We start from the raw sequence: 15880 nt of genomic DNA on the forward strand, positions 1-15880 counted from the left end.
TACACGTTCATTCCCTTAATAAACAAGATCTGTGAGCTGGTTGGATTCAGTACTCACTACTTCGTGTCCATCATCCTCCTTCATCCTTGAGTAGAGAAAGGAGAGGGAAGTAATGGGAGTGTAGTGGGTGTGTACCAGAATAGAGGAGGAATGGGTTTATTTCAGCTTACATTCTCAGGTCACAGTCTACCACTAAGGGAAATCAAGGCAGGAACTGGAAGGCAGGAACCATGGAGGATGGATGCTAACTGCCTTGCTTTCTCGCTCCTGTTCAGCTAGCTTCCCTATACACCGAAGGCCCATCTGCCTGCTCACCACAGGTGGGACCCTCTCACATCAATCATTACACAAAACATTTCCTCGTCTACATAGCCACAGGCCCATCTGATATGAGGGTTCCTCAATTGAGACTCCTTCACGTGTCAAGTTGATAGTGGATGCTGTGTTTCAGAACGTTTGGTATGCATTGTGAAAATGGAGCTCATTGATCTTATATTGGAAGAACTGGCATTTGGAAGCAGTTGAGGGGATAAAGTGGTAATAGACAGTTGGTATATGATTTGAGAGTCACTGAAGAGCAGGGTAGTCATGAGTCTTGCTTTCTGGTTTTTGTGATTTTGGTTTTTTGAGGCAGGGTCTCATGTAGCCCAGGCTGGTCTTGGTTTCAAACTCTTACTCTTCCTGCCTCCACTTCCTAACAGGCACATACTGTCATACTCAGCTCATAGATCTGTTCTGATGCTTATATAGTTGTGTTTCCTCTGCCTACGTGTGTATGTGTAAGGCCATGAATTAACACAGACCACAGTTGTGCTGTAACTTTTAGATTCCATGAAGTGTCTGTATCTTCAGCTGAGTACTCATCACCCAAAAGCAAACCCTGTAGGTTTCTAGAGATTATCTGAATAAAACAAATTTATATTATTTCTTGTTTTCAGGCACAGTGGTGTTAGGAGGTGGCCTCTGGGGCCAGGCCACCACTATCTGTTATCCAGGTGTTCTGTTACTAGCCTAATAGCCTCCTCATCTTTGAAGCAGAGATTGCAGGCTTTAATGAAACGATATTAGACAGGTAGTCAGTCTCAATCCAAGTGCTGCCATGGCGATTTCATTCTCAGACTGATGCAGTGAACTAATTGTGGTTTCTTCAGGTATTCTATTCCTTCTAGCAGTTATGACACACCAGGCAACCTAATGTGGTGCCCAGGTTCCTATGAGGTGCTCTGACAGGACTGAAGAGACACCTGCTGTTCCTCACTACACAGAGTCCTCTTGTGATTGTGTAATCAAGACCCAGAAACAGAGTTAAAGACAGTGACTTCTGGGATTGTACCATTACACTGGTGCAAAGCAGAGAGACTACATTCTGTCATTTCATATCGCAGTTATATAAAGTACGTGCCACGTGCCAGGCTCTGTACCCTGGGAGGCTTCATGGGACCCGTGGTGCCACAAACTCGTGGGGTGGTAGACAGCTCATTCATTGTGAACACCCAAGAGTCAGCCTCCTGTCACATAGAAAGTTTCTTTGGAGGCGGAGTGTGTAGCTGTCCTGAGATGTGCTCTCAACAGGGACACGTGGAGTCCATGCATGGGGCTTTCTTCTCTCCCAACAGAGGACTGATCTGTAGTCCATTACACCAGGTGAGTCTGTCCTGAAGGGGCAGAACATGTGTCTCCCACAGAGAGATCTGTCTGCAGCTTCCTGCTCTGTGATCTCCACATTAGTGACTGGGAAATTCATTCCTTGTGTATGAGATGCTTGGATGTGTTATTTGGTAGTGTTTTCATTTTTCTTTTCTACTTTGTATTTTTTCTAGTATCCCACTACCCTCATCATTAAGGTGGCGAAGTGTTGGGTTTTTTTATTTTTGTTTTTCTGTATTTGTTTTTACACTTACTGTTGTAACAGACTGGCATACATAGTAATACACAGAGTCTTAGAGTTCCTTTTGTTTTCTTCTTCTTTGAGACATTCTCTGTGTAGCCCTGGGAATTTGCTCTGTAGACCAGGTTAGCCTTGAACTCAGAAATCAGCCTGCGTCTGTCTTCTGCATGAATGCCACCACTGCCCAGCTTAGTTAGAGATTCTTTTGCTGTGATAGAATATTATGACCAAAAGCAATTTGGAGAGGAAAGGGTTTATTTCTGTTTGTAACTCTCAGATTACAATCATGGAGGGAAGTCAGGACAGGAGGTCAAGGCAGAAAGTGATGTAGAAGACATGAAGGAAGGAACTGCTTACTGGCTTGCTAGGGCTGCTTTCTTATACAGCCTGGATCCACCAGCTCAGAGGTGGAACCATCCACAGTGAGCTGGGCCCTCACACATGGGTCATTCATTAATCAGGGAAATGCCTTATAGTCTGATGAGAGCATTTTCTCAATTGAAGTTTCTTCTTCTGAAACAGCTCTAGCTTGACAAAAACCTATCCAGGACACGCAGCAACTCTTTTGAATGAAGAATGAATAGAAACAGAAAAGTCAGTTTATTACACGAAATAATCCCTTTTTCACCATGCTTCAACAGCTGTTGACCGAAGCAAGCACTGTGCCTGGTTCGTGTCCTCCCACTCCATGGGCGTGGCTTCTCTTTCACTGAGTGGTCAACTTGCTGTGGTTTGGGCCCTCGTAGATGTCACTGCACCAGGCACTGGGGAGGTGCTGGAGAGGGTGGAGTGAACAAGCGCTTAGCTGCCCCCATAGAGCTTGTGGTCTGCCCTGATGGGACGTTCAGGACAGAAGTCCCAACTAGGACATAGGGTGGGGATCTACCCTCGCTCCCTGCTGTGTCCTCGGCAGCAGAGCCACACCTGTCACCTGATGGATGCTTGATAAGTATTTATTGAATGAATGGATAAATAGATAACTCACTAAAAACAGTAAGAATTTGGTATTTTGAAGATTCTTGTCCAAATTCGTAGCTTATCCTAAATCAGGGCGCTTACTTGCTTATGAAAATCTGGTTTATTTAGACTAGGCTTAAACTATGAAATATATGTGTGTGTGTGTGTGTATATACATATATACATATATGTATATTAAATATACATGTCTTTCTCCTGTGATGTAGCTGTGAAGGTGTGGGCTTTTGTGGGTGTCGGGGACAGGTCTGTGACTGTCCCCTGCTTTTCTTATAATAATAAGTTCTGGGTTGCAAAGATTCTTTCCTCCGCTTTTGCTCTGCTCATTCCTTACCTGTGCATTTCCCACCTGGTGTCTGTTAAGGAAATAAAAGTCTTTTTATTTTGAAATTGAAGTCTGACTGTCTTGGCCAAGCTGACCTCAAACTCCAGAGTTCAGTAGATATTCTTGCTTTAGCCTTCTGAGTACCCAGAACTACAGGTGTGTCCTCTGTCCTTATTTCGAGAGTTTCCAGCTACAGTCTGGAAAGAATGTCTTTCCTCTTTTATCCTTAAAGCCTAACCGCTCACCCTCTTAGACATTTTTAGGTGGTACAAGAGTGCCACCTACCGTTCAATTGTCAAAAGCCATACCTTGCAGGGAATATTTGTGTCATTTTTACCTATATCATAAATTTGAAACTCAGAGAAATCTTGTGAGGTAGGTTTTCTCACTCCACTTCTGAGGAGGCATTCCTCATCTGCTTCCCCTTTGAGAAGCAGCCTTCCCTCCTCTGCCCTGAATGCTGAACTTGTAACAAATCTGACTTTTAATGAGATCTTTGAGACATACCCTGCAAAAACACATACCCTGTAGGACCTTATCATTTCTAAGGTTGGGGATACCATGCATACTGTTGCTCATGGTAAAATAGTAACAGTTTATAATGTGTGTCTGAGGGCCAAGCAGTTTCCTCAGAGCTGTACCTGCACACCTTCCACGTAACCCCTTCAGCAGTCTTGTTGGGAGTAGCTTTATGCTCCTTCTATCCCCAAAGAGTTGGAGGCTCCAGAAGGCTTGAGTAGTTTCTAAGGTGCGCAGCTGGTGGGGTGGGCAATTATGATTTACAGGTTTATGTTCTCCATTTGCTTATGACCAACTATACATGTAGACCCACATAAATCACTACTTAATAACTTCCAAACTCCAACCACATGATGGCCTAACAAATCTTTGTTACATTCCCGAGTCAAAAGTCCCTTCAGCAAAGTTGCTGGGAAACAGAACTCCTGCATGCTCATGGGAAGAAGTTATAATCTGAAATGTGAGCATCTCCAGGGAAGGCAGGCTGAGGGTACCCCATTAGACTAACAGGCATTCCACATGGAGGTTATGCTGAGCAACGTGTCTTGTGCACACAGATGCTCTCCAAATGCTTATCTGAGTACACCCACCTCAGTACTTTACCCACAAGAGTGGGTAATTACAAATTGTATTAGTGGTAAAAGGCTGCATAGAGCTTACAGTACTCATTCCTTGGATGCTTTATGTCTTTACATTTTCACATGTATGTTAGGGCTTTTGAAATTGATAAAATACAAATTCATGTTTAAGTGTTCCAGATTAAATAGCAATTGATCACCAGTTTCATTGTAATCACTAGGTTTTGAAAATACAGTGATGAGGTACAAAGATCAGTTATGTCAAAAGGCTGTACATATGTAATACATTTGGAGCCTCCACGCCTGCCTCTGTAGTTACAGAAGTCCTGTCTGGCTGTCTGGTTTTCATTTGTGCTGAATCTCTCTCTGCTTTACTTCTTCACGGCTACAGAATTAAAAAGAATAAGGCAGTGAGATAGAAATGTGCTCAGGGGCAACCTGGAGTACTGAAAAGATGCAAGAATGTGTTTGAGAACCATTGTTTTACAGTAATTACAAGCACCTGATTAACAAGAGTTGAGCCCACCACCTTCTGGGGCTCCTCCAGGGTCTTCTCTTACATAGAAAGTATGACGTAATGTAATGTTTCAAGTTCTCTAGATTTCTGAGAACCGTGAATTCCAAAAGTGGGGTGGGGGAAGGTAAGGGGAAAATGTGTATGATTAAACAATGAGCCAGAGAGGATGCTCTCTGCTCTGCACATGACACACTGATTAAGTTTGTGACTACTTGACTAAAGTCCATTTGATTTGGGCCATTGCTTAAAAGAGTTTGATTTTGGGGAGGAGGGAGGGGCTTATGGGGAGATACAAAATGAATAAAGTGTAATTAATAATAAAAATAATAATAATTAAAAAAACTACGTATAAGCAAATAAAAAAACTTAAAAAAAAAAAAGAGTTTGATTTTCTCCTTTTCTGCAAGCCAGCTTAACTGACATGGGCTCTTTTCTAGAGAGGTGAGCCATAATTCCCTGATCTACCCTGTTCTGAATAATTTTGCTCTGATGACATGCTTGGTCATTTTGGGAGTACACATGAAAGACAAAGTTGAGCCCTATTTTGTGAAGTCACTTAGGAGTTCAGTATGAAATACTGAGAGAGATTTATGTGTTAATTGTGATCTCTGTCAGAACTTTAGTCAGGTTGTAAAGCTGCATGTATTTTATATGTATGGAAAAGAAGTTTCTCATTGAGGCTCACTTGTTAAATATTTCTCTCAAAATTATTTGCAGCATCAGTGCCAGCAGTAGTTCCCAAGGGCTATCTCAGCCATCCACCCAGACGACTCAGTATCTGAGAGCTGACACACCCAACAATGCAACTCCTATCACCAGTAAGAGTTAATTTAATTCTAAAGCTGTTTGCCTGTGGTCTCTGTCTGTGGCCCTAATACGGTTAGTGTATTTGTGGAATTAATGATTAATGTACATGCGTCTAACTTGTACAAAAGTTGACCTTCAATTTTTGTTTCTTAGAGCATCAAATAAAAAATTGGGATATTTAAAGTAAAAATAATTGTTAGAGCTAGTTTTTGCTTTGGGGCAATTTTCATAGTTAATTATATTAAAAGAGCTAATAAATCAATTTTATATAAGTCCAGACTGAAGGACTTCAGGTAGTTATATGGAATAATAAGCTAATGTTCTCATGGGGCACGTGAAGACTTTGCATTGGTTTTACTCATCTGATGTTGGAGTTGAACCCAGGGTCTCCAGCATGCCAACTGTGCTCTGTGTCATGGAGCTGTCCACCAGCCCCTTATACTGTCTTCTGAGCTTAATACAAAGCTAGTTACCATTGGTATGTTATGTGCATAGAATTTTATTTTATTTTATTTTTCAAGACAGGGTTTCTTTGTATTGCCCTGGCTGTCCTGGAATTCATTCTGTTAGACCATGTTGGCCTCAAACACAGAGATCTGCCTGCCTTTGCCTTCCAAGTGCTAGAATTAAAGGTGTGTACCCCCGCACTGCCCAGCTGTGTTTGTGTATGTGTGTTTATTGTGTGCACATAAGTGCTAGTGCCCACAAATGTCAGAAGTGTGGGATCCTCTTGGAGCTAGAGTTATAGGTAGTTAGAAACTGCCTGATTTGGGTGCTGGGAACTGAACTTGGGTCCTTTGGAAGAGCGTTGAGTGCTCTTAGCCACAGAGCCATTTTTTAGCTCTAATTTCCTTCTTATTAACAGAATTTTGATGAATGTTTTTACCTGTTTTTCGCTCAGACTGGCCTGGAACTCTAGCATGTAGCTTGGAATGGCCTTATATAAGCCACTATCTCAGCCCATTTTTATTTTCATGCACTTCAGAGTTAGGTATTTTGGGGAAAGTAATTATTTTGGTTTTTCTGAGGCAGGGTTTCTCTGTGTAGCCCTGGCTATCCTGGAACTTGCTCTGTAGACCAGGCTGGGCTTCAACTCAGAGCTCCACCTTCATCTGCCTTCCAAGTGTTGGGATTAAAGGTGTGTGCCACTGGCTAGCTAAAGTAATTCTTTAAAGAAAAAAATTAGTTGACAAATATATTACGTACAGTGTGATGTGAAATATACATGTAATAATGAAGTCTTTGTTGGAATATAATTTAGAGATAGTAGGGCATCAGTTAATATGGAAAAACAAAACATAAGAGGCCCAGTAGAGACATCTCTGTGACAAGCTGGAGACCTAAGTCAGGATAGGCTCCTGGGAGGATGTGAGGGGGATTCAAACAGAGACTCCTAGTAGCAGAGGCTGTAGAGACCGAAAAGGACACCCTCTAGACTAGTCTTCTAGTAAAGGGCAGGGAACACCAATCCACCCACAAAAACTTCTACCCAAAATTAATCCTGCCTACAAGATGTGCAGGGATAAAGATAGAGCAGAAATCGAGGGAATGCCCAACTGATGCCTGGCTCAAGTAAAGACCCACCCTATTGGAGATACCAACCCCTGACACTATGAAAGATACTCTGCTAAGCCTGTAGTTAAGAGCCTGTCAGAGTTCTTACCCAGCAGTGCCTCAAAACAGATGCTGAGAATCACAGCCAAACATTGGTCAGTGCATAGGGAGTCTTGGGGAATAGTGGGAAGAAAGAGAAAAGGACCCGGAAGTAACAGGAGTTCCACAAGAAAAACAACAGAGCCAACTAACCAGTGCCCAGAGGGTTTACAGATACTGAAGCATCAACAAGAACCGTGCATGAACTGAACCTAGGCCTTGTACAGAGATATAGCAGATGAGCAGCTTAGGCTTCAAGAGGGTGCTCTAGTAAGGGAAGTAGGGACTGGATAGGACACGAACTCACTTGCCAGCTTTTGGAGCTCTTTCCCCTGGCGTGACTGCCTTGACAGGCCACAGGCCAAGTTGCTCAGTCCTGCTGTAACTTGATGAGCTGGGGTGGATAGGAAATGGACATCCACTTTTCTGATGAAAAGAGGAAGAGGGAGGGACATAGGGTAGGCCTGGGAGGGGAGGAGGGAAGGGGCTACAAGGATGTAAATCAAATCAAATAAATGAGAGAAAAAAGACCACATCAAAACTATCAAGTGAGGGAAGAAAGCAAGCCTGTGCCTGGCATGGGCTTTTGAAACCTCAAAGCCCACCCCCACCCTCAGTGTCACGCTTCCTTCAACAAGGCCACACCTCTTAATCCTTCTAATCTTTTCAAACAGTTCCACTCCCTGAGGTGATTTAAGCTTATTTCAGCCATTTGTATTCAAACCACCACATTCTCGATGTGCTGTTGTGGTCTTTCTAAACTGTTTCCAATGAAAAAGAATCAGAATTGTTAGGAGAAAAGCAGAATCTGGGTCTGGATCAGGAAATGAAGAAGACAGATCTGAGACATGTAGCTGAGCAATGTATCAAGGATGTTGCTGCAGATAGAAGTTCCCACTGACCAAGGATGGAGCCATTGACTATACAAGAGAATAATGACTGCAATGAATTGGGACAAAAGACGAGTAACAGTCCACAAATTTATAATGGTTAAACTTGCTCAGCATAATTGATAACTAGGGCTCCATCAATACCTTATTATTCTGACAGCTGGCTAAATGAACTGCATTGCAGGGAAACGAGCTGGTTGATTAGAACAAACTTTTTTTTTTTTTTAATGGAAGGCTCCCAGCTAATAAATGTGAAAGGAATGATAGAAAAATGACATTAATAATCCTTACCAAAATACTTTATTTAGGAAAGATTATCATTGATGAAAACCCTAAGAACAAAGGGAAATGGAGGCCTTATCATTAGCTAGCTCAAATCCTTCCCTAAATCCACTGATAAACTTAACAGTACAAAAAATTTGAAAACCAGATATTTTGTACCTGTGGATATGACGTTCCAATTCAAAATAATTAGCCTGGATTTAATCAAGGCCGAAGGACTTGCAGCTTCATGTAATAAAGGGACAGAAGAAGAAGATAAATGATATGCCAAGGAGCAGAGAGGCCAGTTCTACATAATTGACCTATTTCCTTCACTAAGACAGTGGCAAGAGCGAAGGGAAGACAAGAAACTTAAGAGAAATCATAGCAGCACCTACTTTATGAAAGTGCCGTGGTAGATGTGAGAGTCCCTCGTGTTCAGAAGAGCACACCATTGCTTTTAATGTTGACATGCCGGGTTTGCTTCTTAGAGCCAGTTCTTACTTGTCAGTAGGACCATGTAAAATAGATAATTCAATGACTACATGCTAAATATTTTTCTTTTAAGAAAGCCAGTGAAAATATATTAACATATTAAAAATTTGTCATTAATGTGAACTTTACTTATTTCTTGTTCTTAATTTTGGACATTATCAAAGAGAACCAGATAACTCGTTTATTAATGTATTCTGAAAACAAAACACTGAAAAAACTTTAACCTTTATTTTATTTTATATGTATGAGCGTTTTGCCTGCATGTGTGTGAGACCATGTGCATGAAGTGCCTGCAGAGGTCAGAAGAGGGCATTATATCCTGTGGAACCAGAGTTACAGACAGTTGTGAGCCGTCATACGGTTGCTGGGAACCTAACCTGGGGTCCTCTATAAGAGTAAAAATTGTTCTTAAACACTGAGCTTTCTCTCCAACCCCCACAAAATACTGTTTAAACAGCCCAATATATGCATTTGTTTTACGACTGAAAAGGGAGGCCAGGCGTGGCGGTGCACACCTTTAATCCTAGCACACACAGGCAGGAGAATCTCTGTGAATCTGAGGTACAGAGTGGGCTTCAGGCCAGCCAGGGATATGTAGTGAGACCCTGCATCAAACAAAACAAAACAAAACAGTAGTAATGAAAGGAAAGGGGTGTAGTGGAGCATGCCTGCAGTCCCCATACTTGGGAAGTGGCGGCAGGTCATCAGTTCTGAGCCAGCATGGGCTGCCCGCTGAGACCTTGCCTCCAAAAGAAAGGGAAGCAGAAAAAAAAAAAAAAAAACATTGAAAAACATGTTGGCCAATCATTTTTCAATATAATAAAATAGAACAGATCACAAATCCAAGACACTATGAAAACTTAAGGTGGAATTAAAAGCGCAAAAATGACTCATCTTTGGGTATAGGCATTGCTAACCATGTCCACCCTCCTCCTTGCTTTCTTTCCATTATCTATTAAAGGTCATTAGAAATGCCATTTTAGTTTCTATTTGCCAACACTGGTTCTTCTTATCCTAAGTTTTTTCTTGGCATGAAAACTTTAATGTAAGGCTGTATGTATTCTATGTTTGTTGTCATTGTATTGAGAATGGATGGAAATTGAGCGAACTTAAATTTGAACTTCAAAATGGCATCAGCAGGCTAGGCCATGTGAATACAAACAAGAGTGATCAAATTGATGATGTATTTTAATGATTGGCTGATTGATTGGCTGATTGATTGATTGGCTGGTCGGTTGATTGGTTGGTTGGTTGGTTTTTACAGGGTTTCTCTGTATAATCTTGGCTGTCCTGGAACTGGCCTCAGACTTAGAGATCCACCTACCTCTGCTTCCTGAGTGCTGGGATTAAAGGCATGCACCACCACACCAGACGATGACATATTTAATTAATTAGAAGTGATGCTTTTCAACATCTCTTCATTTGAAAAGATCTTTTTTTTTTAAGTGTAATAGAGATGATTATATAATATCATTCCATGTACTTTCAACCTTTCCAACCCTACCATCCACCCTAAAGGTAAACATTAGTTTAGAATGCTTGCCTTAAACCTGAAAAGATCTTTTGTTACATGATATACTGAAAAATCATGTGAGGGAAAACTAAATAAGAGAGGGACTAAAGTCTAACTCAAACCTTGTATCATTTGTCTTAAAGGCATTCAAAGTGAAAGTATTAGTGTTTTTAGCATCTCTTGTTTTAACATTTGGAGGTAGTATTTTGGTGGATGGCACTGTTTTTTTCTTAATATATATTTTAAATTTATTTTTATTATATGTACATTGGTGTTTTCGCCTGCATATATGTCTGTGAGGGTGTCAGCTCCTTTGGACCTGGAGTTACAGACATTAAGCTGCCATGTAGGATTTGAACCTGGGTGCTCTGGAAGACAAGACAGTGAGTGCTCGTAAGCACCGAGCCATCCCTCCAGCCCCTTTCTGTAACATCTTATGTGCCCTTCGTAATCAGGCTGTAAATGACTAGCTGACCGCACTGTCATAGCAGGGTATTTATATTGCTTGGTCTGGCTTTGTTGGCTCCTCAGGTTATCCTACCTTGCGGATAGAGAAGAACGACTTGAGAAGTGTCACTCTTTTGGAGGCCAAAGCCAAGGTGAAGGATATAGCAATATCCAGGGAAAGGATAACACTGAAAGATGTACTTCAAGAAGGTACTTATTTTCTTTAAATTTTCAGTTTTCTTAAAAAAAAAATATTTTCTCTTTTTTTTAAACTTTATTCAGCATGTCCTAGCAGCTTTGATAACCATCTTGATTTTGAAGTATTTTGAAGACTAGTATTTGTTATATATAAGTGTATTTTATTCTTTATTTAGAGTGATCAGTACCCAGCAGTGTATTTAAAATATACAAATTAATATGTTCTCTTCTGGGTTGTGGCTGATCAAGTGTATGGATGGGCTTTGGGGTTAGGCTCAGGTTCCAGTCCCAGGATGTGCAGCCTGTATGATATTAAAGAAATCACTCAGTATCTTAGAATTTCTGTAGAATTTACAGTCTGGTAGTCTTGCTCACTCTTGGACTAGGTGAGATGAAACAGTACATGTGAAAGATTAGCAGAATTTGTTTTTGACAAATCCAATACACTTTCTATCCTGCTTGCAGGTCCTTGCTTTCTTTTTTGAGTTTTAGGGTCTTGTTAAGGAGGTAGTAAAGAAGGAGGACAGGAATTAACAGTGAAATACTGCCCTGAACTTTTCACACTGTCCGATAGCGGATACTTGTTTCCTCGCTGCAGTTCATTCTGGATTGTTTTTGGTCCGCATCAACCCATTCTGTTTGCTGGGACTCCTGGAAGCTAGCCTCAGCTAAGTGAGGAACCTAAAATGCCTTAAAAGCAAATGTTACTTAATGGAAGCATATTTTTATTTCTGATCTGTTTTTCAGTGTATGAATACTGTTCCTGCCTGTGTCCATTTTCTAAGAAAAACTAGTTTTCAAATCTATCTGCAGCCTAAAGAGAATAACCAAGCCAGACAGCATTTCCTGCAGAGTTAACAGTTAAGCTTAAGCTTCCAGAGTCTCCAAACAGGATGGAGCAAGTAATCTTAACTTCAGGTTACTTGCTCAAACTTGGAACCAGGTGTTTTCCTTGGTGTTTTTGGAGCCATAATAGTTTTTTATTTTTATTTTTTTAAAAGAACTTCCGCTTTCAGAAAAGAAAACATGACTGGCTATGTTTTGAAAAGTGGTGAGGTTCACTGGAAGTCTGATAAGTACAAATCAAACAATAGTTACATGCCACTTTTCTTCTGTCAGCTTAGACAGAATTAAAAAGAGATATCCAGATATCCAGACAGGGTACGAGGGAATAAACTGTTATGCGCTGTGACCTGTGTGCTTTAGTGTGGGCTTTGCCCAGAGTTACTTTTGCCTTTAAAGTCTGTGTTTGGAATATGTGAAGTGGGACTAGGTATGGGACTGAGGAGGCAACAGGAGGTCTGTAGTGTCTGAGCAGGGCTGGAAGGGGGCAGGTCTGTTCTGCCGAGCCAGGGTGGAGGGAAGGAGCTCCTCTGACAGTGCAGAGGACTCCAAGCAGATTCTCCAAACCCTTCCTGCCTACAGCATCTGCATCAGTTAGTGTCTGTGACTCAGTGGGACCTTCCAAACGGGCACCAGTGACTTCAGCACACACAGTGAAAGATACTAAAGCCCAGGTGTGTGTGGTATCCACAGAGAGCTAAACTGTTCCAGGCATTTCTTTTAAATTATGAAAGATAGGAAAAAGTAAAAAATGGTCTTGTGAAAAAGAATAACCTGTCTTTTTTTTTTTTTTTTTTTTTTTGAGATCATCCCATTAGAAACCTCTTTAAAATTATTTTTTAGCAATCAGGAAATTACTAATAAATCTGTATGGATTGTCACATTTCTGTTTTAACCACTGCTTTGTCGCGATAGAAATATAATTTCTCTCTGCTGTAAGAGCTCTGTAGGAGCACATTTGACCCACAAGGACCTGAGAGTCCAGTCACCTCATTTGAGACTGAGGCATAGAACCAAAGGCATAGAATGAACCCCTGTCTGAGGCCAGGATTTGCATTCCTCAGCCCTTTCTTCATTGAAGTCTGCATCAGCAGAAAGGGGGCCATTTTCTCTCTTTGTCATTGCTTTGAGGTGATTGCCAGAGACTCAGCTGATACCTACAGCTGCTTTAGTGTTCCTGACCATATTACTAGTTTATTTAGAGAAATTATGAAAAATATTCTCATATACTTAGTTTACATGTGGGACTTTTCAAGGCAAGCTGCTTTGTAGTCACAAATGGCTTTTAGCTTTGGTCCAGCTTACTCTGGAACGAGAATTAACAGCAGCTGTACTTGTCACAGTTTGGTCATATTGCTAGAAAGCTTTGTGGTGTTGTGAAGATTATCATATGGCCTCATTAACTGTTATTTTTCCTTTTAGGTACTTTTGGGCGTATTTTCCATGGGATTTTAGTAGATGAAAAAGATCCAAATAAAGAAAAGCAAACATTCGTAAAAACAGTTAAAGGTAGGGTTTTTTTTTTTTCTTTCCATAATAGTTTTCTTGTGGATGACTCAAGCTAGCAAAACTCTTTTCCCTGTCTCAGTGTATGCCAGACCTTTAGAATTAGTTTATATTAGTATGACTTGTAGGCTAATTTTTAAGAATTAGGTGTTTCTCACTAGGTATGGAAAATAGTTTTCTAACTTACTAAATATTTATTAGATACGATTCTAACTGTCGTTAAATTGCATAATTGTATGTGCTAACTCAGCTGTTGCTGTATCTAACTTTCAGTTTTTCCTGTTAAAGCTCTCTCATACCATCCTTTATCCTACATAATCAAGCATTGTCATCAGTTTTCTTTTCAACACATGTATAAAAAAATGAAATGTCCTCAGATCCACAGTACCTTATATAGATATATGCTGTTTACCTTTCATTCCCTGTCCTTTTTCTCTTACCTGCCGTATAGAGTACCTAAGAGATGCCTTTTTGAGACAGCGCCCATTGTCAGCCCCTACCCCCACCCCAGTGGGTGAGCAATTGTACATATGCATTTGTGCATATGTGCATACGTGCAGACCGAGAGTCAACCTTAGGTTTCTTTAATCAAGTGCTAGCCACCTTTATTGTTTGGTTTTGAAACTATTTTTCTTTTATGTATATGAGTGTTTTGCTTGCATGTGTATATTTGTACCACATGATTGCCTTAGTCCCCAAGGAGTGTGTTGGATCCCCTGAAACGGATGCTTGTTAGCCACCAGGTAGGTGCTGGGAACACCAGTCCTCTGGAAAAGTAGCCAGTGCTCTTAACCACTGAGCCATCTCCAACCAATCCACAGGTCTCTCTTTGGGACCCAGAGCTTTCCAGATAGGCGAGCTAGCTTGGTTCACAAGTTTCAGGGATCCACCTAGATCTGCCTCAACAGTGCTAGCGAGAGCTGTAAGCACATGCCACCATTCCTGGCTTTTTATATGACTATCATGCTTATAACCTTTTTTTTTTTTTTTTTTTTTTTTTTTTTTTTTAGATTTACAAAGTTAAATGATAATACTTGTTTCTAAATTTACTGAAAGGAATATGTGGAAAGGATGTGGTATTATTTCTAAAAATTTGGGTTTTACTAGTCTTAACTAAAATGTCTGGAATTTATTGCCTATAATTTAGCAAAATTTTCCATTTAAGGCTGCTGTCAGTACTTACGACCCTCCACACTACTCTTAGCGTTTATAAACAAATGATTTAACTTGCTGTTTTGTTTAATATTTATTTACCAGCTCCCAAACAGTTACTATTTTGTTAGAGTTAGTGGGCTTTCTGACCAGTTTTGAAGGACAGTTTACATGACCCCTTTTATATATTTTACTCTTTATAAATATGAGATTTGAGCCACAAATTTAGCAAAAGAACTGTCTTTTGTTTTCTTATTTTTCTTAAGGAAATGTTTTAATGCCAATGCTTTTGGATTTATAAATACTCTATGGATCACAGTGAATCCTGAATTAGCAAAAGAAGTTTCCACACAGAATTGGTTTGGTTTAGGGTTGAAAGGAAATAATAATGATTAGAAAACACTGTACGGATCCTGTGATTCTGTGATAAGCTTTCTCTTCTGTACTGGAGCTGTGGCCACTGCTTGGCCTCCCTGTAACAACTGTGCCCTCTCTCCCTAGTTGGAGGGAAGCAGGAGAAAGCACAGTGAGTCCTCAGCAGCCAGCCATGGTTTATATGAGCTGAGGGGATGTTTAGTGGGCACTTGTTTGCATAGTGCCACGTGACTGAGTCACTCTACAGTTTAGCTCTCAGAGTGTTGATATTATGTACTGACAACAGCCTTCCCTCTCAGAGGTCTGTGCTTTATTGCATCTTATTGCCTGTTGCACAAGTAGTAGTTCTACAAAAAATAAAAATAAATTGGGTTTTTTTTTCTTTAAGGGGAAAATTGGAATTTTTTTTTTTAAGTTTAATACATTTGTAGAGAGAACTAATGGATATCCAGTGTCAGTTTCCAAAGACTGAAGTCAGATATTACCTGGATCAAAATCTGTGAATTTATAGGCTACGAATAAAATGGAGCCAGGCATAATACAGTGTGCCTATCACTACAGCACTTAGGAGGCTGAGGCAGGAGGATCAGAAGTTGGAGGCTACCGTAGGCTATACAGTGAGATTTTGTAAGTTCAGAAAGTTTAAACAGTACAGAAAGGTGCAAGATATCTTATCCCAACCCAAAGTAACCAACATAAAGAGTATACGGCCCTTTCTACCAGTCAGGGAAAAAATATACCCCTGGGTTTCTGATTTTTTAAGGAATTTTGATTTTAAAACATAGCCTTTACACTTTGCTTCTGAGATTTCATGTGCACTTTCACTGTCAATACCTGCTAACCTGTCTGAGTCGGGTGCTCCAGGGAGCCCATGTGTCTGTGTGGGGTACTCCAGGGAGCCCATGTGTCTGTGTGGGGTGCTCCAGGGAGCCCATGTG

The 15880-nt window shown here is 40.7% G+C and overlaps 1 protein-coding gene across 2 annotated transcripts in view; it reads left to right on the forward strand.

Moving 5' to 3' along the window:
* Ryk (receptor like tyrosine kinase) overlaps positions 1-15880 on the forward strand; it is a 78346-nt gene that overhangs the window by 42577 nt on the left and 19889 nt on the right. The window contains exons 7-9 of one of the 2 annotated variants that reach the window (XM_055629847.1): positions 5520-5620; positions 10944-11078; positions 13332-13418. In XM_055629847.1, coding sequence (XP_055485822.1) covers positions 5520-5620; positions 10944-11078; positions 13332-13418 — 323 coding nt within the window. The remainder of the gene's footprint in view (positions 1-5519; positions 5621-10943; positions 11079-13331; positions 13419-15880) is intronic. The other variant, XM_055629848.1, reaches the window with a different exon arrangement.

This window comes from Psammomys obesus, unplaced genomic scaffold (genome assembly GCF_907164565.1).
Source record: "Psammomys obesus unplaced genomic scaffold, mPsaObe1.curated_primary_1811, whole genome shotgun sequence".
Taxonomy (NCBI): Eukaryota; Metazoa; Chordata; class Mammalia; order Rodentia; family Muridae; genus Psammomys; species Psammomys obesus.